This window comes from Colius striatus, chromosome 29 (assembly GCF_028858725.1).
Source record: "Colius striatus isolate bColStr4 chromosome 29, bColStr4.1.hap1, whole genome shotgun sequence".
NCBI lineage: Eukaryota > Metazoa > Chordata > Aves > Coliiformes > Coliidae > Colius > Colius striatus.
Genome location: NC_084787.1, coordinates 1,093,023 through 1,120,633, shown reverse-complemented (window position 1 = coordinate 1,120,633; position 27,611 = coordinate 1,093,023). Strand labels below are relative to the sequence as shown.

At 60.2% G+C, this 27,611-nt stretch overlaps 1 protein-coding gene across 3 annotated transcripts; it reads left to right on the top strand.

The window, feature by feature from the left end:
* OTUD7B (OTU deubiquitinase 7B) lies at window positions 1–26,164 on the top strand. Of its 3 annotated transcripts, XM_062016187.1 has the most exons (13): window positions 1–85; window positions 8,519–8,656; window positions 11,180–11,347; window positions 12,105–12,323; window positions 16,510–16,611; window positions 17,127–17,254; window positions 18,771–18,883; window positions 19,387–19,514; window positions 20,627–20,776; window positions 21,467–21,581; window positions 22,539–22,623; window positions 23,619–24,003; window positions 24,120–24,304. In XM_062016187.1, the coding sequence occupies exons 2-13, from the start codon at window positions 8,584–8,586 to the stop codon at window positions 24,212–24,214; spliced, it is 1,761 nt and encodes a 586-aa protein (XP_061872171.1). In that variant the 5' UTR covers window positions 1–85; window positions 8,519–8,583; the 3' UTR covers window positions 24,215–24,304. The 3 variants fall into 3 exon arrangements, with proteins under 3 accessions (XP_061872171.1, XP_061872169.1, XP_061872170.1); XM_062016185.1 differs by having other exon boundaries at window positions 23,619–26,164; XM_062016186.1 differs by lacking the exon at window positions 8,519–8,656 and having other exon boundaries at window positions 9–85; window positions 23,619–26,164.
* Window positions 26,165–27,611: the final 1,447 nt, after the last annotated feature.

Genomic DNA, 27,611 nt, shown 5'->3' with positions numbered 1-27,611 from the left:
CCGTCCCCCTCCGCTCCGCCGGGAGCGCGGCCTCGGCGGCGGCCGAGCCCCGGGGCGGCCCGGCCCGCGATGGAGCGCAGCGCAGGTACCGGCCGCACGGCGTCCCGCAGGGCTCGGGAGCGGGCTCGGGAAAGTTTCCGTCGGGGCCGGGGCCTGGGGCGGCGGCCTCGGGGCTCCCCGCGGCGGCGGCGGCGGCGGGTCGCGGGCCGGGGGCGGCTCCCCGGGGCGGCCTCGTCCAGCCGCGCGGCCGGAGGGGTCCCGGGACTCTGCCCCGCGATCGCCCGGTCCCGTCGGGCTCCCGGTGGCGGCCGGGCCCGGGGTCCCGGGGGTCCCGCTGCAGCCACCTCAGGCCGGGGAGGGGGCGCTGGGGGTCGCCGAGGTCCCCTCGAGGCCTCCGCGCTCCGTCGCACCGGGGAACAGCCGTCGGGCAGCGGCTCCCGCGCCCCGGTGACCGCAGCCCCGGGGGAGGGGGCTCAGGGGGGTCGGTGCCGTCGCGGGGCCGGTCTCGGGGGTTTGGGCTGCACTCGGTTCCCGGGGAGAGCCCGGGAGATCGATCCCGGCTTCACCCGCGAGCGGCCGGGGCGGGACGGGACGGGCCGGGTCACCGACATCAGCCCATCCGGGGCTGAACGAGTGAGTGTGACCCGCGTCCTTCTCCGAGGCCGCCCGAGCGGCACCGCCGCCCGGACACAGCAGCGCTCCCGGGCCTCGTCACCGGGCCGGAACAAACTTTGCCAACGGCCTGGAGCGGGGCTGGAGCGCTCGGTGGGGCGTTTCCTCTCGCCGGGCGTGGGGGGCTGTGGGGGGCTGAGGCCGTGCCGGGGTCCCCCAGCCGTGCTGCAGCCACACGGCACCGTCTCAGCAGCTCCCCAGCTTAGCGCGGCGGTCTCGGGAGCAAAGGCAGTTTCTCATCCGGCTAATTACAGGTTGCCGGGCTCCGTGGCCTCTCTGAGCTTTCCTTGTGGGTGAGGAGGCTGCTGGTGACTCACCGGCTCGAGCATCCCCGACAGTCCCGGCCCAAGGGAAGCGCCGGCTGCCGCGGGAGCTGCTTCTGCAGAGCCGTAACGGGACGGATCCTGCCCGGAGGCAGCGGGTCCTGGCCCTGGCAGGGGCACAGGGGGGCTGAGGATGAGCTGAGGGAATGGGGGTGTTGAGCCTGGAGAAGAGGAGGCTGAGGGGAAACAGGAGCCCTCTCTGACACTCCCTGACAGGAGGCTGAAGCTGCAGGTTGGTTCTGCTCACAAGTGATGGGACAAGAGGAAAGGGGCTGGAGCTGCCCCAGGGGAGGTTGAGGCTGGAGCTGAGGCAGAACTGTTTCCCTCAGAGGGGTGTGAGCCCTGTGCCAGGCTGCCCAGGGGCTGGGGCAGTGCCCAGCCCTGCAGGGACCCCAGAGCCGTGGGGTGAGGTGCTGAGGGGTCAGGGCTGGGCAGGGCTGGAACTGCAGCAGCTTCCAGCTCTTTTCCAACCCAAAGGATTCCATGATCACTTCAACCCTGCATTTGCCAGTGGCCACACGTAGCAGGATGCTTTGTGCATGTGAATTGCAGGGGTAATAAAGCCCTTATTGTCAGCTCAGCTCCTGGAGCCAGAAGAGCTCAGCTCCGTGGCTGGAGTTCTCCACGGCAGGTTTCTTCTTGCCGCCCTCACTGTGTGTTTCCAGGTCTCAGCACAGACCAACAGTGCTGGAAACTAAGGCTGGCATTCATTTTAGTAGAACACAGGGAGGTGTAAAGGGAAAAGGAACCCTTGGTGCAGCCATCAGGGGCTTTAACCCACACACAGGAGGGACAGCAGGAACCAAACCCCCCTCTGACTGTGGGATTTTCCCTGGATGTAGTGAGAAGAACGCTCCTTCCCCTGGAAACACGGTTGGTGAAGCCAGTTGGTGTCGTTCTGGGGGGAAATGGGATGTTTAAACTGCTTTGGCTGTGTCCCAGTGCATCAGCGAGTGTGAACACTCAGCCCCCTGCTGAGACCAGAGGGTGCAGAGCTGTGCACTCAAATCCCAGCAGCCATCAGCCCCAGGCTCCTTCTGGTGCTTCAGTTTGGGTTGGTTTGGTTTCCCTACTGGGTTTGGTGTGTGTGTGGTGCTGCTGGATGCTGGGCAGCAGCAGGGGGGTGACTTTGCTCCCATGGCAGCAGTGGGGCAGTGCTGGGAGGTGCTCTCACACCTTGCACCTCTGACAGCTGTCACCTCATCTCTGCCAGTGACAGGGCTGAGGGGAAATTCGACTGGCAAAGGGCTGGGTTCAGCCTGAAAGAGGGTGCAGAATGGGTGGCCAGGTGTGCCGTGGGCTGCCGTGGTGCTGAGCGTCCCCCAGGAGCTGTGCTGGGCTCTGCTGGCAGCCTGTGTGCTGGAAATAGCCGTGGCCTGGATTTACTCGGGTGAATTTGCCTCAGGTCCGAGTTTCCTGGTGTGCAGGTGCTGAGGAGCCCGTGGCTGGTTTAGGTCTGTGCCTCAGGGCCAGCGCTGTCCTCGAGGGCAGAACCCTGCTCCTGGCCGTGCTCCTCGGCTGAGCTGGTGGCTGCATCGAGCCAGGGGCCGGGGCTCCCTCAGCTCAGCACCACAGGAGAGCTCTGTGGGACAGCTTGTGCCCTGCCACCAGCGCTGGTGAGTGCTGAGAGCCGCCCTCAGCCTTCTCTCCAGCCTCAGCAGGCTGAAGGAGCCGCCGCCCTCACGGCTTTTCCTGCCCCTTCCCCTGCATCTCCACAAGGGCTCTGCTGGGCATTGCCAGCCGGAGCTCTGCTGATGGCCGAGGAAGCAGGAGCAGCACGGGCCGCATCCTGGCCCTGCCCAGCACCTCCTCAGAGCTTAATGGCTGTGATGAAGGTATTAGGTCAGGGCAGGTTAATCCCAGCGCTGGGCAGGCGTTAGGTAACCCCCGGCCTCGGGTCGCGCCGGAGGCAGCGTGTGGAGGGAAGGAGAGAAACAGGAACCTCCCTCCCGGCCCCTCATCTCCCTCCTCTGGAGCTGAGCCCCTGTGAGTAGCTTATTTTGCTTGGAGCTGTTGTGATCAGGCTCCTTAAGGAAGGAGCAGGATGGGCTCAGCGCTGGCTGGCTCGTGGCACCCGAGGCTCCAGCTCACACCAGCAGCCTTTGGGTGGCAGCAGGTTTGTCACACGGCTGTGGCACCGTCCCCTCCCTGCTGAGTGCTGCAAAGTGCAGGGTAGGGGATGGAGTTTTGGTGGAGGAGATGGAGTTTTGGTGGAGGGGATGGAGTTTTGGTGGAGGAGATGGATGGAGTTTTGGTGGAGGGGATGGAGTTTTGGTGGAGGAGATGGATTGGTTTTGGTGGAGGGCCTGGATTTCTTGTGTGTGTGTAGAACCAGACCTGTGGTGGGCTTGGGCACCTCTTTCATTTCATTTGAAACCCTGTGCCAGGCTGCCCAGGGAGCTGGGGCAGTGCCCAGCCCTGCAGGGATCCCAGAGCCATGGGGTGAGGTGCTGAGGGGTCAGTGCTGGGCTGGGCAGGGTGAGGGCAGGGCTGGGGCTGCAGCAGCTCCAGGGCCTTCAACAACCCAAATGCTTCTGTGATTTCCCTTAGAAAGGTTTTACACACACAGAGATGAACTAAACTCACCTTTTCCCTCACTTCCCCTTTCTGAGACGAAAGCCCACGGGGTCTGCTGCTCCTCACCATCACAGAGTGGTGTCTGGGTTGGGTGGCCTCCTGGCTGCTGGGGGTGTGCAGCTTTCACTGCCTGCTCTCCTGGGTGTGGTGGCTGAGGGAGAAATCACCTTTGTGTCAGGATCAAGCTTCTTATTATCAAGCCTCTGGAGAGCAAAGGGGTGACTCAGGGCTCGTGTCGCTCCCCGCTACTGGAAACGGCTCCCGAGCCCTGCTGTGAGCTGAGGGAGGGAAAACACACAGAGAACCCAGCCAAGCCCTCAGGTGAGGCCATAAACCCTGCTGCCAGTGTTTGCTCAGGCACTCAAACCGCCTGTGGCCTGAAGTCACCGTGTGGTTGGTTGGCTTCTACCTCCAAGCCCCTCCTGGCGTGGCTGAGTCCCTCCTGGGCCACCCTTAGTCGTGCTGCTCGGTGACAAACACCCAGGTGCTGCAGGGTCCCAGGTGCTGCAGGGTCCCAAGCTCTGCAGGGTCCCAGCTCTGCTCTGCAGGGTCCCAGGTGCTGCAGGGTCCCAGGTGCTGCAGGGTCCCAGGTGCTGCAGGGTCCCAAGCTCTGCAGGGTCCCAGCTCTGCTCTGCAGGGTCCCAAGCTCTGCAGGGTCCCAAGCTCTGCAGGGTCCCAGGTGCTGCAGGGTCCCAGGTGCTGCAGGGTCCCAGCTCTGCAGGGTCCCAGCTCTGCAGTGCCCAAACTGGGAGAAAAGAGCTTCTATTGTAGTGCCCAAGCTGGGAAAGGCGTTCCCCAGCCCAGAAAGCAGGTCACACTCAGAGCCAGCACCCAAACACACTCAGAGAGCGGGGTCTGGCTGGTGTCTTGCTCACTGGGGTCCTTTCTGAGCGTTGACTCCAGAGCTCGGAGCTCAGGAGCCCGGAGCAGGCTGCACACGGGGCTCTGACGCAACAGGAAACGTTTTCCTTGGGCTGAGACTCTCCACGCTTCCTAATATAGATCTGGGTCCCGCTGCCTTGAGTGGGAAACGGCTGCCAGGGGCTGGGGGAGGACACCTGCCAGCCAGTCCTGTGGCAACCAGGGCTCAGGACACCCAGAGACACCCCAGAGACACCCCAGAGACACCAGAGCTGCCTGGGCACGAGCTCCCGAGGCAGCTGGCTCTGGGGGTTCCTCGGGGCGGCTCTGGCCACGCAGCTTCGGCTTCAAACTGTCTACAAAGGGTAAAGGAACCCCCAGCTCTTTCCTCTCCGGCCTGGTTTGGTGCCAGAGGTGCAGATCACACTGGGCTGTGATCTGGGAGAGGCAGCAGAGTGCTGGAGGCTGCTGGAGGTTCGTCAGCAGAAGGTTGTTGTCGGGGGGCGCCGACTGGCGTGTTCTCGGCTTTCCTCTCCTGTTTGCACACAAGTGATACAGCAGCTGCTGTGGCTGGGGGCCAAGCACAGAGGCAGGCAGAGCTTTGGGAAGCAGAGCTTGGGAGGTGACAGGGAGGGTTAGTGGGGTGTGAGACACCACATGATGCCAGCATGGTGGGAGTGGGAAGGGTCCTGCAGAGCTGCCCCAGCCCCTGCTCCAGCAGCTTCCCCTGGCTCAGGGGGCTCCCATGAAGGAGCCTCCACACCCTCCCTGGGTAGCCTGGGCCAGGGCTCCCTCACCTCAGCACCAAAGCACTTTCCCCTCCTGAGCCTGTTGCCCCTTGTCCTGTCCCTGGCCACCACACACCAAACACCGGCCCCATCCCCTGACACCCACCCTGCAGGGACTGAGCAGCATTGCTGAGGTGCCCCTGAGCTCAGGCTGCTGTTCCCCAGGCTCAACAGCCCCAGGGCTGCAGCCTTTCCTCCTCACACACGTTGCAGCCCCTCAGCATCTTGGCAGCCCTGCACTGGCCTCTCTGCAGCACTTCCCTGTCTCTCCTGAGCTGGGCAGCCCAGCCCTGGCCACAGGGCTCCAGCTGAGGCCTCCCCAGGGCAGAGCAGAGGGGCAGCACCTCCCTGGCCCTGCTGCCCACACTCTCCTCATGCCCCCAGGCTGCCATTGGCCTCTTGCCCACGAGGCCACATTGCTGCTCACATGAATGTGCTGCCCACCAGTGCTCCCAGGTCTCTGCCCTGCAGCTGCTGCAGGAGCTGCTGTTGCCTCAGGAGCTGCACCCAGCCTGGCTCCTGGGCTGTTTGTGCTGATGGGTTCTCACCTGCTTTGTGGTGGAGCAATTTCTGCCCATCCACACCTTCCCTCCTAAACCCCAGGAGCTGTGATAGAGGCTGTTTGTGCAGGGGCTTTGTTCCTGTAGTGCTGCAGGAATCCTGTCCTGTGCACAGGAGCTTGTCATTTACCAGCTCTTTCATGGGGAGGTGTTTCAGGCCCTGGCCTGGCTCTTTGCCCCTGGCCACAGCACAAATGCTGCTTTTCCAGAGGTTTCCCCCTGATTCTCCATGGAACATCCATCAATGCCTTGCCTGGGACGTCCAAACTCTTCCCAGGCTCCTGTTTTTGCTGCCTGACACTCCCAAATCCTTCCAGTGTCTCATCAGGGCGAGGCTTAATGAGGCTTTTTATAGCATTTTACAAGCATTAGCTAAGGAAAGGCTGTGACAGCCCCGTGGGGCTGGGCTGGGGGCTCTCCCCAAGCCCTGTCAGCCTGTGCAGGCACTCACAGAGCTGTGTAGGGAGGGGAGATGCTTTGGAAATGAGATTCCTCATGGTGGAGGACAACCCACAGCCCCTGTTGTGCTGAGCTGCTCCCAAAATGCTGTGAGGCTTCTGCTGAGCCCCTGTGCAGAGTGTCTTGGCTCCTGGAGGTACCAGCATCCTTAGAAGCAAGCAGCTTTCGGGCCAGCTGCTGTTGAAGGTGCTGCTGGGACCTGCTGACTGTCAGGATCGTGTTTCACGTGTGTTTTCCTGAAGGAGAAGGGGAAACAGGTTCAGTGTGAGGAGCTTTGCCCCAGCTCTCACCTTCACAGCACTCGGTGAGAGACTGAGGGGCTGAGGAAAGGAAGCTGCTGCCTGGGATGGGGGAGGAGACCACTTGTATCTGGTGGGTGACAGGGTGAACTGCAGGGAGAAGCTGCTGGGAGCTGAAAGGTGCCCAGTGTGCAGCCACCAAAGCAGAGCTTCCATCCAACCTCTGTTCCCTCCTTCCAGGGGGCTCTGGGTGTGCTGGGTGATGGGTTTGTGGCTCCACACCTCTTTGGCCTTGGATTTCCTCCCCCTTACACACCTTTACCCCAAAGGAGAAAGAAAATAAGCAGCAAGTAAAGCCAGAGGGATGTTCCCTGGTGATGGGCACCCCAGCAGCTGGTCAGAGCCGACCTTCCCTGGCTGTGCCGTGCCTGCTGCCGTTGTGGAGCGGGCAGGAGTCTGCTCAGGAGCTGCACATGCCATCAGTTAGGAGCTGTGGGCTGTGCTGCTCCTTTTTTTAGCTCCTCAAAAGCCACAATTTGCTTTCTTTTTTTCTTCTTTGGAAGTGCTGAAACCCACCAGGAGGAAGCTCTGTGGTTGTTTTGCTGCAGAAACCAGTGGCTGGAGGATCCAGACGTGTGGCTTCTCATTCCCAGGTGGTGAGGCTGGAGCAGGAGCCTCCTGCCAAACTGTCCTTGCTCTCAGGATTCATTTCTCACCCTGACATTGCTCTGGTGAGAAAAGAATATTAAGTAGGGTGGGTAAACCCCATCAGTTAATAAAGATGTGATTAGTGAGTGTGGAAGGTAACAAGGGTGGTATTTAACCACCAAAAGCCAGCCCATTCCAGCTGAGAGCCTGGTGTTGAACTGGGCTGTGGGAGCTGTGTGCTGGCAGGGAGTTTTGCCCATCTCAGGGATGAGCCTGAAATGAGATGTTTGTTAAGGCACAGGGGGGTTTTGCCCATCTTTAGGAACCATCCTGAAGAGACACGTGGAAGGCACATGTGGGAGCTTCTCCCATCTTTAGGAATGACCCTGAGGAGTTCTTAAGGCTCAAGGAGGGGTTTCCTCATCTTTAGGGATGACCCTGAAATGAGGTTGAATTGCAAGGCAGCAGCAAAACACACAGGTTTGTTCCTCTTCCATCTGAGCCCAGAGTTTCCTCTCAGCACAGCTCCCTCAGCCTGACATTCCCCCTCCCTCTTCTTCACCTTCACTCAGCTTGGGATGAGCTTTATTTCCCCAGCAGTTTCTGTTCCTTGACAGTAGATGTGTTGTATCATAACCTTTTCACTTCACCAAGCACCCCCCAGCAGTAAGCCAGGGCAGCTCCCTGGGTGTGCTCTGCTCCTGGGCTTCTGCCTGGAGGAATGCAGCAAATCAGGCTTTGAAGGCACACACCTCTCTGCATCTCAGCACCTGCTCACCCTCCAGTTTACATCACACACCTTGGCACTGCCTGCTTCGGGGCTGGCTTTGTTCCCTTCCAGGAGGGAGATCCCCACTGCTGCCTTCACTCCCTGCAAGAAGAGGAGTTGCTCTTTTCATCCTGGTTGGTTGGTTGTTGGGGGGTTGCTGAAAGGGGCTTCTTGGGATGTTTTGCATTGGCAACATCTACTACTTGCAGCAGTTTCATCTTGCTTTTAGTTCATTCATTCATTCCTGAGAGCAGCTCTTCATTCCCCTGTGCTGAGAGGAGGCAGCAACACTGCCCAGACCTCAGAGGGACTTTCTGCTTCCTCCCTGCCACCAAACCCACTGGAGAAAAAGCTCCTTTGCCATAAGAATCATCCTTTTCCCCCCTGAATTCCAGGGGCCTGTGGTTGTTAACACACCCCTCAGAGCCCACTCCAGGAGGGAGCAGCAAAGCCTGCCTTTCTCACTTCTGAGTGCTCAATCAGCTGAGGAGCAGCACAATGGATCTCACAGGGAGGGTTTCTCCCCTGCCATCGGATAGTTGCAGCTCCCAGGCTGCTTGGCCAAGCTCATTATTTTCTCCTGTGTAATGTGAGCCCTGAGCCTCCTTGCTCTCATTCTTAGATTGATGGGGAGGTGCTGATCCGACCTCAGGCTGGGGAGGGACCCATGAGCCCACGGCCTCGGCTATGGACGGCGTCCTGTCGGATTTTGTTCGCTCGACGGGGGCAGAGCCGGGACTGGCCAGAGACCTGCTGGAAGGTAACTGAACACTGGGAAGGGCAAGAAGGGAAAGAGGCAGCAGCAGCTGCTGAGGGGGTGGCAGGACAAAAGGGGTTGCAAGAGGGGCGAGGAGCTGGTGGCAGACGGGGAGATGCCGCCTCGGCCTCGCGGTGCCTGTCCCTGGGAGCCGTTTCACACGCTGGGAAGGAGCTTTTCCTTCCTCCATCCCCTGTGTGTGCTGCAGCAGAACTGGAGGGCTGGGATATCTGTGTGAGGAGGAAAGGCTGCAGCCCTGGGGCTGTTGAGCCTGGGGAACAGCAGCCTGAGCTCAGGGGCAGCTCAGCAATGCTGCTCAGTCCCTGCAGGGTGGGTGTCAGGGGGATGGGGCCGGTGTTTGGTGTGTGGTGGCCAGGGACAGCACAAGGGGTGATGGACATCAGCTGGGACACAAACAGTTCCACTTAAACCCAAGGAGCAAGTGCTTTGGTGCTGAGGGGAGGGAGCCCTGGCCCAGGCTGCCCAGGGAGGGTGTGGAGGCTCCTTCATGGGAGGTTCCCAACCCCCCCTGGACACGTTCCTGAGCCCCCTGAGCCAGGGGAAGCTGCTGGAGCAGGGGCTGGGGCAGCTCTGCAGGGCCCTTCCAGCCCCCACCATTCCCTGACTGAGAATTCCATGCTGTCACTGGTACCTCTTGCTGTGCCTGGGGAGGTGCTTTGATTATGCTGATATGATGTGCTGGTCTGTCAGTGGCAGTGACCTCTCAGGGCCAGAGCACCCCCTTGGAGCTGTGTGGGAAGCTCCTGCTGAGCTGGGTGGGTTGATTTAAGGTGATGGAGATGCTTGTGATGCTCAGGGGTTGAACACAAGCATCAGCTGCCTTCAGTCAGTTTGCTTCCACAGGGGCAGCCTCAGCACTCCACGCTGCCACTGTCCCCCTTCACCTCTGCCCTGGGATAATATTGGCCTTCTCAAAAACTCCCTGGGGTGGAGCAGTTGCTCATTAGTGCTCTCATTTTTCCCCTCTGAAACTCCCTGATGGGGTTCAGAGCTTCACCCAGAGCGGACGTCTGGCAAGTTGTGGCTTCGGTGGTGTGTGATGCTCTGGGCTTTGGGGCTTTTGAGGTTGCTCTTGTTTCCTGTCAGGGTTTCTAATATTATCTTTCAGAAGAAGTGTTTAGGTTGGTGGTAGGAAAGGTTAAAGCAGATATTCCTTCAGCCTCCCCCTCTCAGTGCAGGGGCTGATTGATTGTGACACCCTCTTGCAGCCGTTTTCCTGCCCTGCTGCTCAGTCGCTGCTGTTTCTCCTACAGGGACTGCAGGAGGCAGCTCCTGGGGTGCAAATGAGGGAAAACATGGAGATTTCTCCTTCTCTTTTTTTGAGAAGCAATCAGCTAAAACAGGTGTCAAAAGTGAGGCTTCAGCCAGGAGGTTTCAGGTCACGTTTGCTGCCTGTGCTTTGGGTTCCTGCTCGTGGCGAGTGGAGCCACTGTCTGGTGGCAAAGGGCAGAGCCTTTGTGTTTTGGGTATCAGCTCAGAGAGCAGGGTGGCTGCCTCCTCAGCTGTGCAGGAGAGATGGAGCAAGCCCTGGAGATCATCAGAGCTGCTGGGTTATTATCCTGTGATGCTGTGGGGGTCAGGGGAGCTGGAGGCCCTTTGTCAGCAGAGAAGTGGTGCCTGTGTCATGGTGGATTATCCTCATGGAGGGTTATAAAACCAAACCCTCACGGTGACCTGAGGCCGTCAGCTCTTGGGTTTACTGAGATGCTGGTGGACATGCCACAGCCTGACCCTCCCCTTCCCTTTCCTGAGGGCAAAATGATGTTGATTTTACTTGGGTCCCATCCTCTGGGCTCTGCTGACCCTGCCCTGTCTCATTGTACAGCCAGGAATCTTCTTCTGGCACCATTAAATCTTGGCTTAGATCTGAGGAGGAAATTCCTCTGAGGGTGGTGAGACACTGGCCTGGGCTGCCCAGAGAGGTGCTGGGTGCCCCATCCCTGGGGACACTCCAGGGCAGGTTGGAGAGGGCTCTGGGCAACCTGGGCTAGTGGAAGGTGTCCCTGCCCATGGAAAAGGGGGCTCTAGGTGATCTCTGAAGGTCTCTTCCCATCAGGAAGCAGGGATGGGTGTTGGGGCAACCTGGGCTAGTGGAAGGCAGCCCATGGTTGGAGCTGGGCTGGGTGAGCTTGAAAGGTCCCTTCCAACACAAACTGTTCTGTGATTTGGTGAAAGTGTCAGGTCTTTGGGCCTCCTTGAAGGCTTCACAGAGCTGCAGCAGCCAAGAGCAGCAGCTCCCTCCCAGCTGTGGCTGTGCCGCAGGGTGTGAGCAGTCCCTGTCACCCGCTGTGGCAGAGCCAAGGTGTCCTGGGCACGTCAGGTTCCTGGTGTGCTGTGTTCCAGAAGGGCAGACCCTGGGCAGGCATCTGGTGACCAGCTCAAGGAGTCACTTCCCTCCTCCTTTGCCCCAGAGCCCTTGTGCTTCCCGCTGAGCCCCGCTGCTAGTCCCCAGTGCCTCAGGACTGACTGGATTTCCTTCTTGTGTGGTGATTCCATCCCATCCAGGCAAGAACTGGGACCTGAGTGCAGCCCTGAGTGACTTTGAACAGCTCAGGCAAGTGCACGCTGGGAAGCTGCCCCATTCCTTCAGCGAGGGGCAGAGCTGCAGAGCCCCCGAGGAGGCGGCTCGTCCCGCGCGGCCGCCGCTGCAGCGCCAGGACGACGTCGTGCAAGGTGAGAGGCACAGGGAGCCCAGGCTGGGCCAGGCTGCCTCCTGGGCCTGGAGGGGTTACATGGGGGAGCAGCCTGGTCACTTGGAGCTGGGCAATAAAGGACTGGCTGAAGGCAGGGATTGGTAATGCTGTGAGGCTTGCTGGTTCCTTGCAAGAGGCCAATGGCAGCCTGGGGGCAGCAAGAGAGTGTGGGCAGCAGGGCCAGGGAGGTGCTGCCCCTCTGCTCTGCCCTGGGGAGGCCTCAGCTGGAGCCCTGTGGCCAGGGCTGGGCTGCCCAGCTCAGGAGAGACAGGGAAGTGCTGCAGAGAGGCCAGTGCAGGGCTGCCAAGATGCTGAGGGGCTGCAACATGTGTGTGAGGAGGAAAGGCTGCAGCCCTGGGGCTGCTGAGCCTGGGGAACAGCAGCCTGAGCTCAGGGGCACCTCAGCAATGCTGCTCAGTCCCTGCAGGGTGGGTGTCAGGGGATGGGGCCGGTGTTTGGTGTGTGGTGGCCAGGGACAGGACAAGGGGCAACAGGCACAGAAGGGGAAAGTGCTTTGGTGCTGAGGGGAGGGAGCCCTGGCCCAGGCTGCCCAGGGAGGGTGTGGAGGCTCCTTCATGGGAGATTCCCAAACCCCCCTGGACACGTTCCTGAGCCCCCTGAGCCAGGGGAAGCTGCTTTGGCAGGGGCTGGGGCTGCAGCAGCTCTGCAGGGCCCTTCCCCCCCCAGCCCCAGCCCCCTGCACCACTCAGGTGTGTTTTCACCTCCCTCCTCCTCAGAGAAGCGCCTGTCCCGGGGCATCTCCCACGCCAGCTCCAGCATCGTGTCCCTGGCTCGCTCCCACGTCTCCAGCAATGGCAGCAGCAGCGAGCACGTGCTGGAGATGCCCATCTGCACCTTCCAGCTGCCCGACCTCACCGTGTACAGCGAGGGCTTCCGCAGCTTCATCGAGCGCGACCTCATCGAGCAGTCCATGCTGGTGGCGCTGGAGCAGGCAGGTGGGTCAGGGGGGTTGTTTTCCATACAGTGGCAGGTGGGTTTTTTCCCCCAGTGGTGCCAGGAGGATGGAGCCTGAGGCTGCCCAGAAGTGAGCTCGCTGCAGGGACACGGGGCCCTTCCTGTGGCGCAGGGCGGGAGCTGAGTAAGAGGCTGCTGCTCTTTGCCTGCAGACACGGTGTCAGCCCCTGCCCTGCACCATCCTCAGCCCCACTGAGAGAAGTCAGAGGAGGGGTGGGGGGAAGCAGTTGCTGCACAGCAGAAGCAGCAGCTCATCAGCTGAGACGAGCAGCAGAAGCCAGGAGCAGCGTCAGAGGGATGATGCGCCTGACGCCACGCGGGGAAACTCGTCCTCTGGCTCTCTGAGGGGAACCACCTCAGCACTGCACCAGGCTGCTGTGTCCCAACGTGCTCTTTTCCTCCTGAGCAGCTGCTGGGTGATCTGGAAAGAAGATTGAGCTGGTGAATGAATGAGACCTCTGCAAAAAAACCCCCCCAATCCGTGTTGCCAGGCTGACTGAGCTGGGGGGAGCGGCGGGACCAGGCAGGATCTCGGGAGCGTTCCCACCTCTCATTTGCTCACAGAGCTGTTCCTTGGAGGGATCTTCAGTTCCTAAGGTCACATTTGAAGGCTGTGCTGCCTGAGTGTGGCTGTGACAAGCCTTGTCCTGTGTTGGCAATGAGCACTCGATCCCAGCGATCGCGTTACGCCGCCGCCTCCCCGGCCCCCGCTGGGTGCACCCAGAGCAGGGCAGTTGCTGCTTCCCAGCCTAAAGCCAGGCTGAGGGAACTAAGGGATGGTTGTGCTTCACCATCCACCTGCTGCTGAGCCTCCCTTGGGACAGCAGGGACATCAGTCATGGATGTTTCTCACAGGGTGGCTCGAGGAGAGCGTCTGGGGCTGTGCTAAGGGGGTGTCTGTCTCCATTCAAGGGCTGTGCCAGCCCAGGCTTCATTCAGAGGAGGGCTTGGAGCCTGGTGCCCTGAGCTACAGCCACTCCCCGTTATTCCTTCAGGACCTGCTGTCCTCAGGGGATTAAGGAAATATTTTACAGCCCAATAAATGTTCAGATAATCTCCTCCTCCTCCCCAGAGATGCCTTTGCAGCAGAGCAAGGGCGCTTGAGAGTGGCTGTGAACTGCAATGGCATCCTCCTGGGAGTGCTCAGGGTCAGACCAAAAAGGTCTTGGTGGAGCTGGAGCTTCAGCCCTGGCTCCAGCCTCAGTGTTCTCTGTGCCAGGGCTGAGTGGACTGTTAGGCCTTGCCCTGTGTTTGGAAGGTGCTGAGTGGAGGAGCAGCCAGTGGTGCCTCCCCTGAGGCTGTTGGAAAGAGCAGATGAGGAGGAAGGGGAAGAACCCCCTGGCTTTGATGGCTTTTGCTCTGAGGCCAGGCTTTCTCCCCAGGTCAGGGACACGGTGCCAAAGCACAGCTTCAGACATCCCCCAGCACACTGGCAGGGAAGCTCCTGCTTTGCACTTGAGGCTGCTGTGTAATGAGCAGCTGCAAGGGGACTGTTAAATGCTGAGGGAAGGGATCAGCACTGGAGGGACAGCAAAGGGGTTCCTCGTTCCTGGGGTGTCAGTGTCTCAGAGGGGGCAGAGAAGTGGGATTCCTGCTGAGGCATCACTGGGCTCTGAGGTGCTTTTCAGCCTGTGCATGAACACAGTGTGTTCCCCTTCCCCCCTCTCCTGCCTGGCATCTCACCTGTGAATGTTTTAGCCCATAAGTCATGGGCTGACCTGGCTGCCTCAGCAGGAGAGGTGAGCTCATGCCTGGATCCTCCCTGCTTCAGAAAGCAGGTGAAGCCTTCACAGAAGTCAGGTTGGTGGGGGTGGGAAGGGCCCTGCAGAGCTGCCCCAGCTCCAGGTTAGGTAAAGAGGCTCCAGGTTGGATAAAGAGGCTCCAGATGAATGAGCTGCTTCTGGAGAGAGGAAATGAGCTTGTGTCAGTGCCACAGCTCCTGGCTGCTCTCCCTGTTTGCTCTCCTTTCTAGCCCACTCCCAGCTGGTGACTGTGCTGCCTCACCCCCAGCAGTGATTGAGCAGAGGGTCAGTAACAGCCTGTAGTCACTGCACGGAGCTCGTGGTGGGTGCTGGTGCTGGATCCATCCCTCAGGTCATCCCCAGGCCCTTGGGATTCTGGTGCTGGGTTCCTTGGTAGCCTCAGGGAGGCCGTTTGGGGCTTTTGCTCTGAGTCACCCTCGCTCTGTGCTGGGAGGAGCAGCATCCCTGTTCCTCCCCCTTGCCATGACCCACTTGGGTGGCTCCTGTAGAAGAAAGGACGGTGTTGGGCCCAACAGGCAGCTCTGGGTGCGGCTTCCTCAGCTCTGGGCTGACAAATGGACGTTCTGTGGCAAAACTGGACCCTGTGAGAGCGGGGGAGAGGAAACCTCTGCTGCTGGTGGACGTCCAGGCACGCAGAAGAGCCGTCGCTGCCCTGGGCAGCAGCTGCAGGGCCCAGTTCCCTCCCTGTAGAGCTCTGAACCACGTGTGTTGTCTTAAATACTTGCAAGGGCCCCTCTTGGCCTTGCCACTGCCTCGACAGGAGGCAAAGCATTCAGAGAAGGGTTTGGGGAATGTGTTTGGTTTGGTTTGGGGTTTGTTTCTGTAGCTCAGAGATAACTTCTCTTGTGTAACTGGAAAAGTGTCCAAAGGGCCAGCACAAATACCAACCCAAGGTGTGTCCTCCTGCCCCAGCAGACCCAGCTCATCCCCACAGCAGCCTGCTCGACCTCCAGAGCCCGGAGCAGGGGCACAAGCAGCCTCAGGCTCCTCAGCTTCGACCCCAGAAGGCAGCAGCAGGGCGCTGCGGCCGCTCACCGGCGGCTGCCTGGTGCGAGACGCTGTTTTCCTGCTTCGCCTCCCTTCCCTCTGGCCTGGTGCCACCTGGCCCAGGCTGCTGCCTCCTCCGTGCCAGGAGCTCCAGCAAGTGCAAAGCAGCAGCTTTCTGCCATTGTCCCTGGGCCCTGTGCTGAGCACTTCTCCTTGCCCCGTGCCGAGGAGCGGCGGCGCCGAGCTCTCAGCTGCTCTCCTCTGCTCATCCCTCTTTCAAAACACAGGTTTTCTGGTTTTGGCTCTTGCTGAGGTCTTGCAAACAATTCCAAGAAACCCTGCCTTTGGCAGCCTGGGGCTGGAGGGGAGTCCCTGCAGCAGCCCCTCCCCAGCGCTGCCCAAGGGGCTCGTTCGCTGCAGCAGCACCTGCATTGGGCTGCGGTGCCACAGCCTGGGAGCCCTGGGCTGCACTTCCCAGCCAACAGCTCCAAGCTACCGGGGCAAAAGGCTGCAGCTGAAGGCAGGCAGGGCCTGGGCTGGGTTGGAAGGTCAAAGTCCAGAGTGAGCCCGTTGTTTCCCCACGGGATGTTTGACCTCCAGCCTGGCTGCAGCCTCCCAGCTGCTATTTTTAGCTGCTCTCAACTGGAATTACTACAAAGGCTTTAGAGCACCAAAAAGCTGCTATTTTAAAGTGGTTTGAAGCAGCCTCAGTCTGCTGCTGGAACCAGCAAAAGGGCCTGAAGGGAAGCAAAGGAAAGCAAAAGCCTGTGGGCTGGGGGAAGGGAGAGATCTGGTTAAAGGAGAGAAACCAAAAAGCATTCAGGCCCTGGCAAAGCTGTTGGGCACTATTTGTGATGGGAAGGGTTTCCTTGAGGAGAGGTTTTCAGCTGGAGGGGTTTGGAAATAGGATGGGGAGAGAATCCTGCAGCCCCAGCCCTGGCCTCACCCTGCCCAGCCCAGCACTGACCCCTCAGCACCTCACCCCACGGCTCTGGGGTCCCTGCAGGGCTGGGCACTGCCCCAGCTCCCTGGGCAGCCTGGCACAGGGCTCACACCCCTCTCAGGGCAACAATTCTGCCTCAGCTCCAGCTTCAGCCTCCCCTGAGGCAACTCCAGCCCCTTTCCTCTTGTTCCTTCAGCTCCTGTTCCTAATGAATTGTGTTTCATGTGGCCTGAAGTTCAGCCTGGCTGCTCCCCAGAGTTTTGCAGCTCCAATCTCCCCTTTTTGTTGCCTTGTTGCTGCTTTGATTCCTCCCTCCATGCCCAGGATGGGTCAGGAGCTGCTCAGCTCTTGGGGTGTTCCCCCTGCAAATGAAGGAGGTTTCCATCCCTGTTGGTGTTTTCAGAGGGGATGGAACCTCCCCCACTGCTGCTCTGTGTAAGGGACCCATTCCTGTGCTCTCACATCTTCCCACAGGTCGTCTGAACTGGTGGGCAAACGTGGATCCCAGTTGCCAAAGGCTCCTTCCCCTGGCCACCACGGGCGATGGGAACTGCCTGCTGCACGCTGCCTCCCTGGGTAAGGGCTTCCCTGCATCCCTCCCATGGAGTGACCAGCAACGTGCCCCTGCTGCTGCCCTCCTGGCTGGGAGGCTGAGGAAGGGGCTGTGCTGGGAGGGAGAGCCCAGGGCCAGCTTTGGGAGCGGGGCTGAGTGTCTGCCAGCCCTTCCCACAGCGATGGGGATGCTCCCAGGGTCCCGGGGTGCCGGGGGTGGGCAGGGCCCTGCAGAGCTGCTCCAGCCCCTGCTCAAGCAGCTTCCCCTGGCTCAGGAGGCACAGGAACATGTCCAGGGGGGTTTGGGAACCTCCTGAGGAGCCTCCACACCCTTACTGGCCTCTCTCCAGCACTCCCCTGTCTCCTGAGCTGGCCACAGGACTCCAGCTGAGGCCTCCCCAGGGCAGAGCAGAGGGGGAGAAGAACATCCCTCAGCCTGTTCAGATGGGGAAAGCTGCATTTCCCTGCTCACCTCCTGAGGCTGCAGGCCCTGAGCACAGGAGCTGCTGCTCACCCTCTGCTGCTGTTGCCTGCTGCAGGGATGTGGGGTTTCCACGACCGTGACCTCGTGCTTCGGAAGTCCCTTCACACCCTGATGGATAAAGGCCAGGAGAGGGAAGCCCTGAAGAGGAGGTGGCGTTGGCAGCAGACACAGCAGAACAAGGAGGTAGGAACTGGGCCCAGCACCATCCTCTGAGCTGAAGGGAGTCTATAACCCAGCCTGGGAGCTGCTTCCTATCCCTGACAAAACCTCTCTTGAGTTTTGGGGGACTCCCTGGCTCGTGGTACTTTGCTGTGCCGTGAGGAGACCTGTTGTGGTTCCACCTTCAGCCCAAACTGGGGCCTCTTTGTTACAAGGCAGGAAAAGAAAGAACCTTTAATTATTAGAGCTGGATTGTGCCCAATATTGATGGAAAACAAGTGTCACCTTCAGGCATTTGAGATCCTGTGGGATGTGGTGGCTTGGAGGAGAAAAGCAAGAGGCTGCTGTGGATCTCTGCAGTGATAACCAGCGGTGAGATGTGCCCCAGAGCAAACTCCTCCCAAAGGAAAAGGGAATTCATGAAGCTGCCACATGAACAAGCTTCTCAAAGCTGAGCCACGGGGTCCCCCCAGAGCAGGGAGGGGACTTGGCGGAGGTGGAGGGTTCCCAGAGGTCCTCAAGGGTGAGGCACAGCCCCTCCTTCAGCCCGTGGCTCTGTGCACAGGGTGACCTCGTGCTCCCACCTGACACTGGGGGATGTTTGGTTACTCTCCAGCTTGCTTTTCATTTTTGGCAGGGCACAAAGATTCTTATCTGGACAGTTTCAAAAGCAAAATCCCTCTTTCCCTGCTCCAAACAGCAGTTCATTAACAATCAGCCTTTCCTGTGATGAAAAGCGTGTTCTTGTGCATCTCCTTAAGCTGCCAGCTCCAGAAGCAGCCACCAGCAAAGGGCTGTGCCTTGCAGGTCTTCCAAGGGCTTGAAAACACTCAGGGCTCTGGGCTGTGGTGGGTTCCTCAGGCACTGGGTGTGAGCTGCAGGTGATGCAACAGTCTGGGAGTTGCAGGTACAGCTGGAGCAGTTGGCTGGGAGTCCAGGACTCTGAGCTCCTCCTTTCCCAGTGAGGCCTGAAAGAAGCAGCCCAGGGTGATGGATGCTGCTCTGAGTTTCACAACCTGCTCTGGGTGCAGCTCCTCCCTCCTCACCAGCTCTAGAGAGATCCCAGAGCTGAGGAGCTGAGGAGTCAGTGCTGGGCTGGGCCTGCAGCACCTTCAGGGGCTTCAACAACCCAACCAGTGCTGTGATTCTCTCCAGTGTCTGTGAAATGGGGCCTCCCCACATGTCACACCACAGCAGCCCTTGAGTTGGAGCTTTCTGGGCGCTGTGGTGTCTTTCATCGTGTCCCATGGGACAGTAACTGCTGTGTCAGTCTCAGTAACTGCTGTCTCCCACCAACAGCTTGTATCAGCTTGACTTCTGGAAGGATTTAGCATCAGAATAAGCGTTTCCTCTACCCCTGAGGGCTGGAACGTTGACTTTCCCCTGCCAAGGCCAGGCTGAGGCTCAGGGAGATGCCTCTGGGAGGTGCAGCTCTTGCTGTGCAGGGCACCTGGCTGCTCTTGCCCACACGAGGGGTTGTTGGGGCTGCTTCGAAGGTTTTGGGGGTGAGGGATGGTTTTTTTTGTTGGTTCTTTTCCAGTCTGGCCTGGTTTATACAGAAGAGGAGTGGCAGAAGGAGTGGAATGAGCTGATCAAGCTGGCATCCAGCGAGCCTCGAGTGCACTACGGCAGCAACGGGCCTGGCTGCGGGGGGTACGTGGAGGGACCCGCTGCCAAGCCCTCAGCAGGCTTCAGGCACAGCCAGGACCTGCCACAGCCAGCAGGGAGGAGGAGGAGGAGGATGGGTGCTTCTGGGTGAAGGGTGGTGAGGAACCAAAGGGTCCATGAAGCATCACACAGGGAGAGCACTGCAGTGCTGATGGAGTCCCTCACAGCTCTGAAACAAGGGTCAGAGCAAAAGCTGAGCTTTCAAGGGCATTTTATCACCACAACCATCCCAAACAAACACTCCTTTTGAGGCTCTTTAGATAAGAGACTCCCAGAAGGGCCAAACAGCAATTCCCTGGGTACAAACCCTCACCTTAAAATAGGACATTTGGGGGGGAACCATCAGCTTAAAACCCCGAATCCGAGCTGAGATCAAACCTAGTGCTGCTCATCCCGTGTGGCTGCCCCTAAACACCTCATCCTGGTGTGGGAAAGCAATGCTGAAGTGCTCCAGGGGTGCCAACGAGTCTGTTTCTGGCTTCCCAAAGCCTTGAGAGCTCGGAGGAGCCGGTGTACGAGAGCCTGGAGGAGTTCCACGTCTTCGTCCTGGCGCACGTGCTGAAGAGACCCGTCGTGGTGGTGGCTGACACCATGCTGAGGGACTCAGGGGGGGAAGGTGAGGATGGTGGGGTCTCTCCAAAGCTTTTGTACATCCCGTGTTGCTGGGGCTGAGTGCTGGGGAGCAGCTCCAGGAGAGGCACCTGGCAGGGCTGGGGGAGAATAAAGTGACCAGGGAGGTGCTGCCCCTCTGCTCTGCCCTGGGGAGGCCTCAGCTGGAGCCCTGTGGCCAGGGCTGGGCTGCCCAGCTCAGGAGAGACAGGGAAGTGCTGCAGAGAGGCCAGTGCAGGGCTGCCAAGGTGCTGAGGGGCTGCAGCATATGTGTGAGGAGGAAAGGCTGCAGCCCTGGGGCTGTTGAGCCTGGGGAACAGCAGCCTGAGCTCAGGGGCACCTCAGCAATGCTGCTCAGTCCCTGCAGGGTGGGTGTCAGGGGATGGGGCCGGTGTTTGGTGTGTGATGGCCAGGGACAGGACAAGGGGCAACAGGCACAGGAGGGGAAAGTGCTTTGGTGCTGAGGGGAGGGAGCCCTGGCCCAGGCTGCCCAGGGAGGGTGTGGAGGCTCCTTCATGGGAGGTTCCCAACTCCCCCTGGACACGTTCCTGAGCCCCCTGAGCCCGGGGAAGCTGCTGGAGCAGGGGCTGGCTGATCCCCAGAGCTCCCTTCCAGCCCCCACCGTGCTGGGTTCTGTCTCCTCTCTCCAGGATCTCTAAGGGAGGGCAGGGCCTGGGCTGTGCTGGGGCTGATCCCCACAGATGGTTTGAAACAGCTCAGCATTGTACTCTGAGCTTTTGCTGTCTCTAAGAGCATGGTGGAGGTGGCTTTTCTCTGCCCCTTTTGCCCCCAGAGCTGTGTGTGCAGGGGTGGGAAGTTCCATCCCCTGTGTTTGCCACTCACGGCCTCGTTTCCTCTCAGAATCGATTCGTCAGCTCCTGTCTCTGTGTGGAGGAGTGAAAAAGGGGAGGTTTTTATAGAAAACACAGCTTCATTTTGCAACTGGGCTCCTGCTGATGTCAGACAGATTCTGTTTTCAGTTGTGAGGGGGTTTTAGTGTCCCTCAGGGTGACAGAGAACTGCAGCTGAAACCTTGAGTGAAGCAAACTGCTGGTTCTGGAGCACTGTCGGTACAAACAACTCTTTTAACTCTTTCCACCTCTTCTGATTCCCTTCCAGCCTTTGCCCCCATTCCCTTTGGAGGGATTTATCTGCCCCTGGAAGTCCCAGCCAACAAATGCCATCGTTCTCCTTTGGTACTGGCTTATGACCAAGCCCATTTCTCTGCCCTGGTGTCCATGGAGCAGAAGGAACCCACAAAGGATCAAGGTCGGTGATAAACAAGTTTGGTATTGCTAAAGCATTAAAGAGCAGCCCTGGCAAGGAGGATTTGGGGGTGCAGGGGAGTGACAAAGGGGATGGGAGGCAGTGTCACTGGCCACATGGCCAGCAGGGTGAGGGAGGGGGGTGCTTTCCCCCTGCCCTGCTCTGGGGAGAGACCTGGAGCTGTTGGAGAGGGTCAAGAGGAGGACACAGGGGTGGCCTGAGGGCTGCAGCCCCTCTGCAGTGGGAGAGGCTGAAGGAGTTGGGGCTGTTGGGAGGAGAAAAGGCTCTGGGGAGACCTTACTGTGGCCTTGCAGAAAGAGAGGGACAGAGGTGTTGGTAGGACCTGCAGTGATGGGACAAGGAGTGATGGTCTGAAACTCAGAGGGGAGATCCAGAGCAGACCTGAGGAGGGAATTGTGTGTGCTGAGACACTGGCCAAGGCTGCTCCATCCCTGGGGACACTCAAGGGCAGGTTCTGTGCTGGTGGAAGGTGTCACTGCCCATAGCAGGGGGTGGAGCAGATGCCCTCCAAAGGTCCCTCCTCACCCAAACCCTCCCTGGTGCTCCGAGCACTGGCAGTCGCTGGGTGACCTGGAGCGACCCCAGCTGCCATCAGAGCTGAGCCCTGAGCGTCCCACCGTGGGAGCTTCATCCTTTTGGGTGTTACAAGTGGCTTTTGTATCCCTGGAGCAGCTGTGATCCCCCTGACAGACTCTGAGCACAAGCTGCTGCCCGTGCACTTCGCCGTGGATCCGGGGAAGGAGTGGCAGTGGGGGAAGGACGACAGTGACAACGTCAAGCTGGCCAGGTTGGGTCTCTGCAGGGCTCTTTCCTTTCTCCTCCCTCACCTGGGCATCTCCTGATGAAGGTTACCCTCAGGGCATGAAGCTGGTGAGGATGGAACAGCCTTTTCTTGTCCTCCATTCCCTTCCAAGGCCCTGCTTTGGAGCTTCATCCCCACGAGATGGTTGCTCCAAGCCCCGGAGCTTCCACCCAGACACAGCTCAGAGAGGCCCCACCAGAGCACCTCTCCTGTTCCCACAACAACAACAGAGGTGGCTTTTTCCATGCCAGCTGCCTGGAGCTGGGGAGGGTGGCCCTGAGCTCACACACCCTGTTTTAGCCTCAACCTCTGAGCAAAAGCCAGCTGTGGTTTGGTGGCCACACGCTTCCTGTTGTTGAGCCAAAGGCCACAGTGGGCAGAGAGCTGAAGTGTGACGTGTCCAGCACCTGGGTTTGGATGAGGAAACCTAAAAAGCTCCCCAAGATCCAAAGGGTTACAGCTCAGGGCAGTTTCACTGCTGCAGCATCTCGCCTGGAGGGAGCTGGAGCTGGGAAAGGCTCAGGGGAAAGACTCAGTCCCTGTGTCTTTACAGGACAGACTCATTCAGCTGGGTTTGACAAACAAACCCATCTTTAACCTTTCCTGAGGGTGACTTTGGGGGAGAGGAGGATGATTTTGAATCCATCTCTGTTTAGATCAGTGACACCTGACTTCTGGTTGCCTCACCTCTGAGTGAGCTGATCTGCTGAGGAGCTTTTAACCTGTAGCAGACTTGACTGGGGGGGTTTTTTTGGCCATTCAAGGGATCTGATTCATCCCTTTGGGGTTTCATTGCTGCAAAAACAAAAGTGCTGCAGTTCCACAGCGTGGTTTTAACATCCAGGCAAGGGCTAAATGACTAAACAGCAGTGAGTTTCCATCCTTCAGCTGAAACCTGACTCTGACTTCTCTTGGCTTTCTGGTCCTGCCCTGGCCCTGCAGTGTGACACTGTCCCTGGAAGCCAAACTGCACTTGCTGCACAGCTACATGAATGTGAAGTGGATCACGTTGCCTTGTGACACACAGGTAAAGACACAAAAGGACTCATCTGCTTTGCTCTTCAATTATTGAAACCCCCCTCCCTGCCTTTTCTGCAGGGCAGCACAGGGGAAGTCCCCAGCTGCTTTGGCTTCTCCTTCACAGGAGGTTGTGTGTCACAGAACTGGGGATCAGACAGCTCTGAGCTGCTTTGTGCCTCTGCCACTGGCTTTTCTTAGAGCTTTTGGGGCCTTTTTTTTATACTCTGCCTACAAACTCAGAGAGCAGCCCCTGTTCCCCTGGCCAGGCAGCACAGCCCCTGTTCCCCTGGCCAGGCAGCACAGCCCCTGTTCCCCTGGCCACACAGCCCCTGTTCCCCTGGCCAGGCAGGCTCTGGGGGAGGTGCCTGTCAGCAAAGGCCACACTGACTGCTCCAAGGCAAACACAAGCCAGTGGCTTTTGGCCCCCAGAAGCTGCCTTGAGCCCCTCAGCCTGGCTGCAGCTTCCCTGGGACCTTTCCTTGGCAGGAAAACTCCTTCTCCCTTCCCAAACCTCCGTGGTGGGGGGTTGGCAGATGCTGGGAGCTGCCTTGGCAGCATGAAGGGGTTTTTCATAGACTTCTTTGGATGGAAAAGAGCTGGAAGCTGCTGCAGCCCCAGCCCTGGCCTCACCCTGCCCCAGCCCAGCACTGACCCTTCAGCACCTCAGCTCTGGGATCCCTGCAGGGCTGGGCACTGCCCCAGCTCCCTGGGCAGCCTGGCACAGGGCTCACACCCCTCTCAGGGAAACAGTTCTGCCTCAGCTCCAGCCTCAGCCTCCCCTGGGGCAGCTCCAGCCCCTTTCCTCTTGCCCCACCACTTGGGAGCAGAGATGACCCCCTCTCCCAGGCAGGGCTCCTGCCTCCTCCGGGCTGGGACATGTCGCCCTGAGCCTGGTTGGACGTTGTCTGAGCAGGTTCCTGCTTCTCCCTCTCGCCTTCAGCCTGAGACTCCTCCCCTGAGGAACTTGCTGGGCTAGGAAATGTCTGTTTCTGCCTCCCCCAGGCTCCTTTGGCCCAGCCAGAGTCCCCCACGGCCTCAGCAGGTGACGAGACGCGTTCGGCCGCCGAGTCGGGAGAGTCGGACAAGGAGTCTGTGTGCAGCAGCTCAGCCAGCAATGGTGGCAGCAGGGGCTGCAGGGACAGGGAGAAACCAAAGAAAGAGCGAGAGAAGGAGAAGGAGAAGGAGAAGAAACGAGCAGATTCAGTGGCCAACAAGCTGGGCAGCTTCGGCAAGAGCCTGGGCAGCAAACTCAAGAAGAACATGGGCGGCCTGATGCACAGCAAAGGCACCAAGGGCGGCGTCGGCAACGGGCACGGGGACACCCTGGAGAAGAAGAAGAAAGGATCCTTGAAGGCAAGGAAAGGCAGCAAAGAGGAATCTCCCCCAGGTGACGTGTCAGCTCCCCTGGACAAGAGCTGCCAGGGCAGGGGCGGCGAGAAGGAGGGCGGGCGGTACGGCAGCGACGTGCGGCTCAGCCTGGGCCTCCTGCGCGCCGCCATGCAGGGAGAGCGCAAGTTCATCTTCGCAGGGCAGCTCAAGACGAGCACCAGGCACCAGTTCCAGGAGGAGATGATCCAGAGGTACCTGCTGGATGCTGAGGAACGCTTCCTGGCCGAGCAGAAGCAGAAGGAGGCCGAGAGGAAGGCGGCGGGCGGCGCCAGGAGGCCGGAGGCAGAGGTGAACGCTGCCAGGGGCGAGGAGGCCATGCCCAGCCCCGGCCCCGCTCAGCCTCCTCCCGCCCACACGCCGGAGCCGCCCGGGGCCCGGGGCACGGCGCTTCCCTCCGGCTACTGCGGCGTCTTCACCTTCCCCAGACCGGCCGTGGCGGAGGGGCCCCGGCCCCCCGGCTCCCAGGACGGCAGGAGGCAGCTTGCTGGGGGCTGCGGCCTCCCTCCCTACGCCACCTTACCCAGGCACTGCGGCCAGCCCCGGGCACACCCCCCCCAGCCCGACCCGACCCTCCCGCGGTTCCCCCCCGCGGACACGGAGCTGCCTCCCTCTGCCCCCGCCCGGTGCGACGGCTCCAGCCACCTCCCCCCGCACAGCAACGGCTACCGGGAAGGGCTGGAGCAGGAGGGCTCGGGCAGAGGAGCCCCAGTGGACAGAGGCAAAGGCAGGGCCCCGTACCACGTTCACCAGACCAAATGCAAACAGCCCAACTGCGGCTTCTACGGGCACCCGGAGACGGGCAACTTCTGCTCCTGCTGTTACAGGGACGAGCTGAGGCGCAAGGAGCAGGAGGCTCTGGTGCACAGGTTCTGAGCCAGCTCGGCTGGGGGATGCAAGAGCCTGGGGTCTGAGGGGATGGGGGAGGTCGACACCTTCCCCTCCCACCCCCACACTCTTCCTGGGTGTGCAAGGAAGGGCTTTGGCCGGGTGAGGCTGAGAGATTGGCGATGGAGGGGAGGGGGAGAGAGAGAGAGGAGAGCAGAAAACACCCCTGCAGAGGGAGGCAGGACGAGATGCTTTTGCAGAGGTTTTCTTCCAGGTGCCCAGGATCTGCAGGGGGTGTCTCAGGTCAGGGCAGGGGGTGGAGATGGGGGAGGGAGGTTGTTACTTCAGAAGGATTCGATGAACCAGACCAAAGCTTTGGGGCGAAGGCACCCGCCGGGACACTCCTGCCTGACCCCCAGCAGCAGCTGCCCTCCAGCAGCACAGCCAGGCTGAGCCCCACAGCCCCGTGTGGGGAGCTCGGGCTTGGGCTGCTGGGACGGGGGGTGGGGTTTTTAACCCCCTTTCTTCGTTTGTTTTGTTTCCTCTTCCTTGTGGCTGGTACCGAGAGTGACTTTGGGATGGGATGGAATCGGGCTGGGGGCTGGTGAATTTCAGCCCTGTCAGATGTCTCAGAGCATCTCTGAGCAGCTGAGCTCGGGGCTCTGCCCCCCCCAGGGGCTCAGCTCTGCCTCTAAAACCTTCTGAACTCGGTGTGGGGGGTGGGGAGGCGAAGGGGGGCGAAGGCGCCGCTCAGGGCTCGGCCTGGGGTTTGTGTCCTTGGAACTCTGCACAAAACCCAACAGCACGAGAGGAGAAGACAAAGGTCAGTGTCTCCACTCAGCAATAACCATCCGAGTGGGGGAAGCAGGGAGGACAGAGAGCCTCCAGCCCCGCAGCGGAGCCCACGGGATGCCCCTTCCTCCAGCCCTGTACCTACCTCTGTTCTGCTGCAGCCAATTAACTCGGCTCCATTTTGCTGAGCCACCTTTAACTGACCTTTAGGCTGAGGGAATTCAAAGCTGTTTTCAGGGGGTTTGGGGGTTTTTTGGGGGGGTTTTTTTGGGCTTTTGGTTTTTAATCATAATAGGGCTTCAAAGAGCTGAACCATTTAAAGGTGAATCCCCCCCCTCCCCCTCCTGGACTAACTCCCTGCTGCCCTTCCCTTCAGGATGGGCTCCTTTAGCACTGCAACGTTTGCACAGATCTCTGGGGGGGGTTCTGGGGGAGTGGGGGGGAAGGGTTGTAACCACAGCTCCCAAACCAGCCTCAATCCTGTCCAAGAGCAAAGGTTCAAGGTTTTACCACCTGAGAAATAAACCACAGATTGTTACCCAGGACTTGCAGCTTCAGTTTCCCTCCCTTGGATTTTATGGGGGGGTGCAGGAGGCATTAAGTGATGGAAAGGCCTCATCCTGCCCAGGGACGTGGGGCTGAATGTACTTAACACTGGGGCATCACCCTGAGGCCCTTTGAGTGCCACAAACCCCGAAGCTTTGGCTCTGAACACGAATTTCCCCACTTCAATCCAGAGCCAAAGCAGATTTGGGCTTTTTCAGGAGGAGGCACCTGGGCCAGGTCCTGCTGGACCCCAAAGATCCCAGTTTGGGGGGTTTTGGCTCTGATTTGATGCTTTTTGGATGCTGAAGCTTGAAAGGGGCTCGGAAGGAGGAGAAGATGCCTGTTGAGCAGCAGCTGCAGCCTCAGCCCACGCCGCTGCGTTCTGGGGGGGGATTTGGGGTTGGTTGGAAATGAAGCTCAGTCCCTGTTAGGGGAGGACTGTGGGGAGCTGGCGGCCGGGATTTCATTGCTTCGGGGCTTTCTGTCGCTGTTTGATCCCTCCCAGCCCCCAGCAGCTGCCGCATCGCTCCCGGCGCCACGTCGCTGGGGATTTGCCCGTTTCCGTCGGGTTTTTCCCCTGGGGATGGCACCGGCGCTGCCCTCGCTGGGGGAACAGCCCCGAGGAACAGCCCGAGGAACAGCCCGAGGAACACCCCGGGGAACACCCCGAGGAACATCCCGGGGAACAGCCCCGGCTCAGACCCTGCAGCACATCCCTGTCCGGAGCCCAGGAGCCGCTGGATCCCGCTCCCGGCTCATTTTCAGCTCCCAAAGCTGGGGCCGCCCCCAAAGCCGGGTGGGAATCGGGTTTTTAGGCTGAGCGAGGGGCTCCCCGGGGTTTCTTCCACCCCCGATGCCCCGATCCTGCCCCGGCGGGACGGGCTGAGCTGAGCTGCGGGGTTTTGGGGTGTCCAGGGGTGGGGAGGGGGTGTCAGAGGTGGTCCCGGGGCTGCCGGGCGGCAGCTGCGGGCAGCGGGGCGAGGGTCGCGGGTCCGGGGCTGCGGGGCGGGGGGCGGTGGGGCCGGGCGGCCGCCGGTGTTTGCAGGGCTGGGAGGAGAAGGTCGTGCTTCGGCGATGACTCACGGAGCGGTTTGTTCCTCCTCGGTACAACCGTGGCCCGAGGAGAGGTCGCGGGGCTGCGCCAGCGGCTGGGAGATGCGGGGGCTGGGCCGGGGGGTCGGTGCCCGTCCAGCACCGCTCGTCCCAAAACCGGGCTACCGAGGCTCTCCGTGCGATACCCGACATCCCTTCACGGGGGTCCCGGCACTGTGTGAACCCCCCTCCGCTCCCCGCTCCGCACAGCCGGGTGCCGTGAACCCCCCGCTCCCAGCGCCCCCAGCTCGGCAGCGCCGCTCCCGCCCCTTCTGCCGGGGGTCTCTGTCTTTTGGGGGCGGAGGGGGCTGCAGGCGGCCGGGCGGGAGCGGGCGGGAGCGGGCGGGAGCG

Excerpts from the sequence above, each read along its gene's own strand:
- OTUD7B (XM_062016185.1), top strand. The coding sequence starts at position 8,584 with ATGGACGGCGTCCTGTCGGATTTTGTTCGCTCGACGGGGGCAGAGCCG. Across the intron at positions 18,884-19,386 it reads AACGGGCCTGGCTGCGGGGG|CCTTGAGAGCTCGGAGGAGC; the intron begins GTACGTGGAGGG and ends GGCTTCCCAAAG. Across the intron at positions 21,582-22,538 it reads GACAACGTCAAGCTGGCCAG|TGTGACACTGTCCCTGGAAG; the intron begins GTTGGGTCTCTG and ends CTGGCCCTGCAG.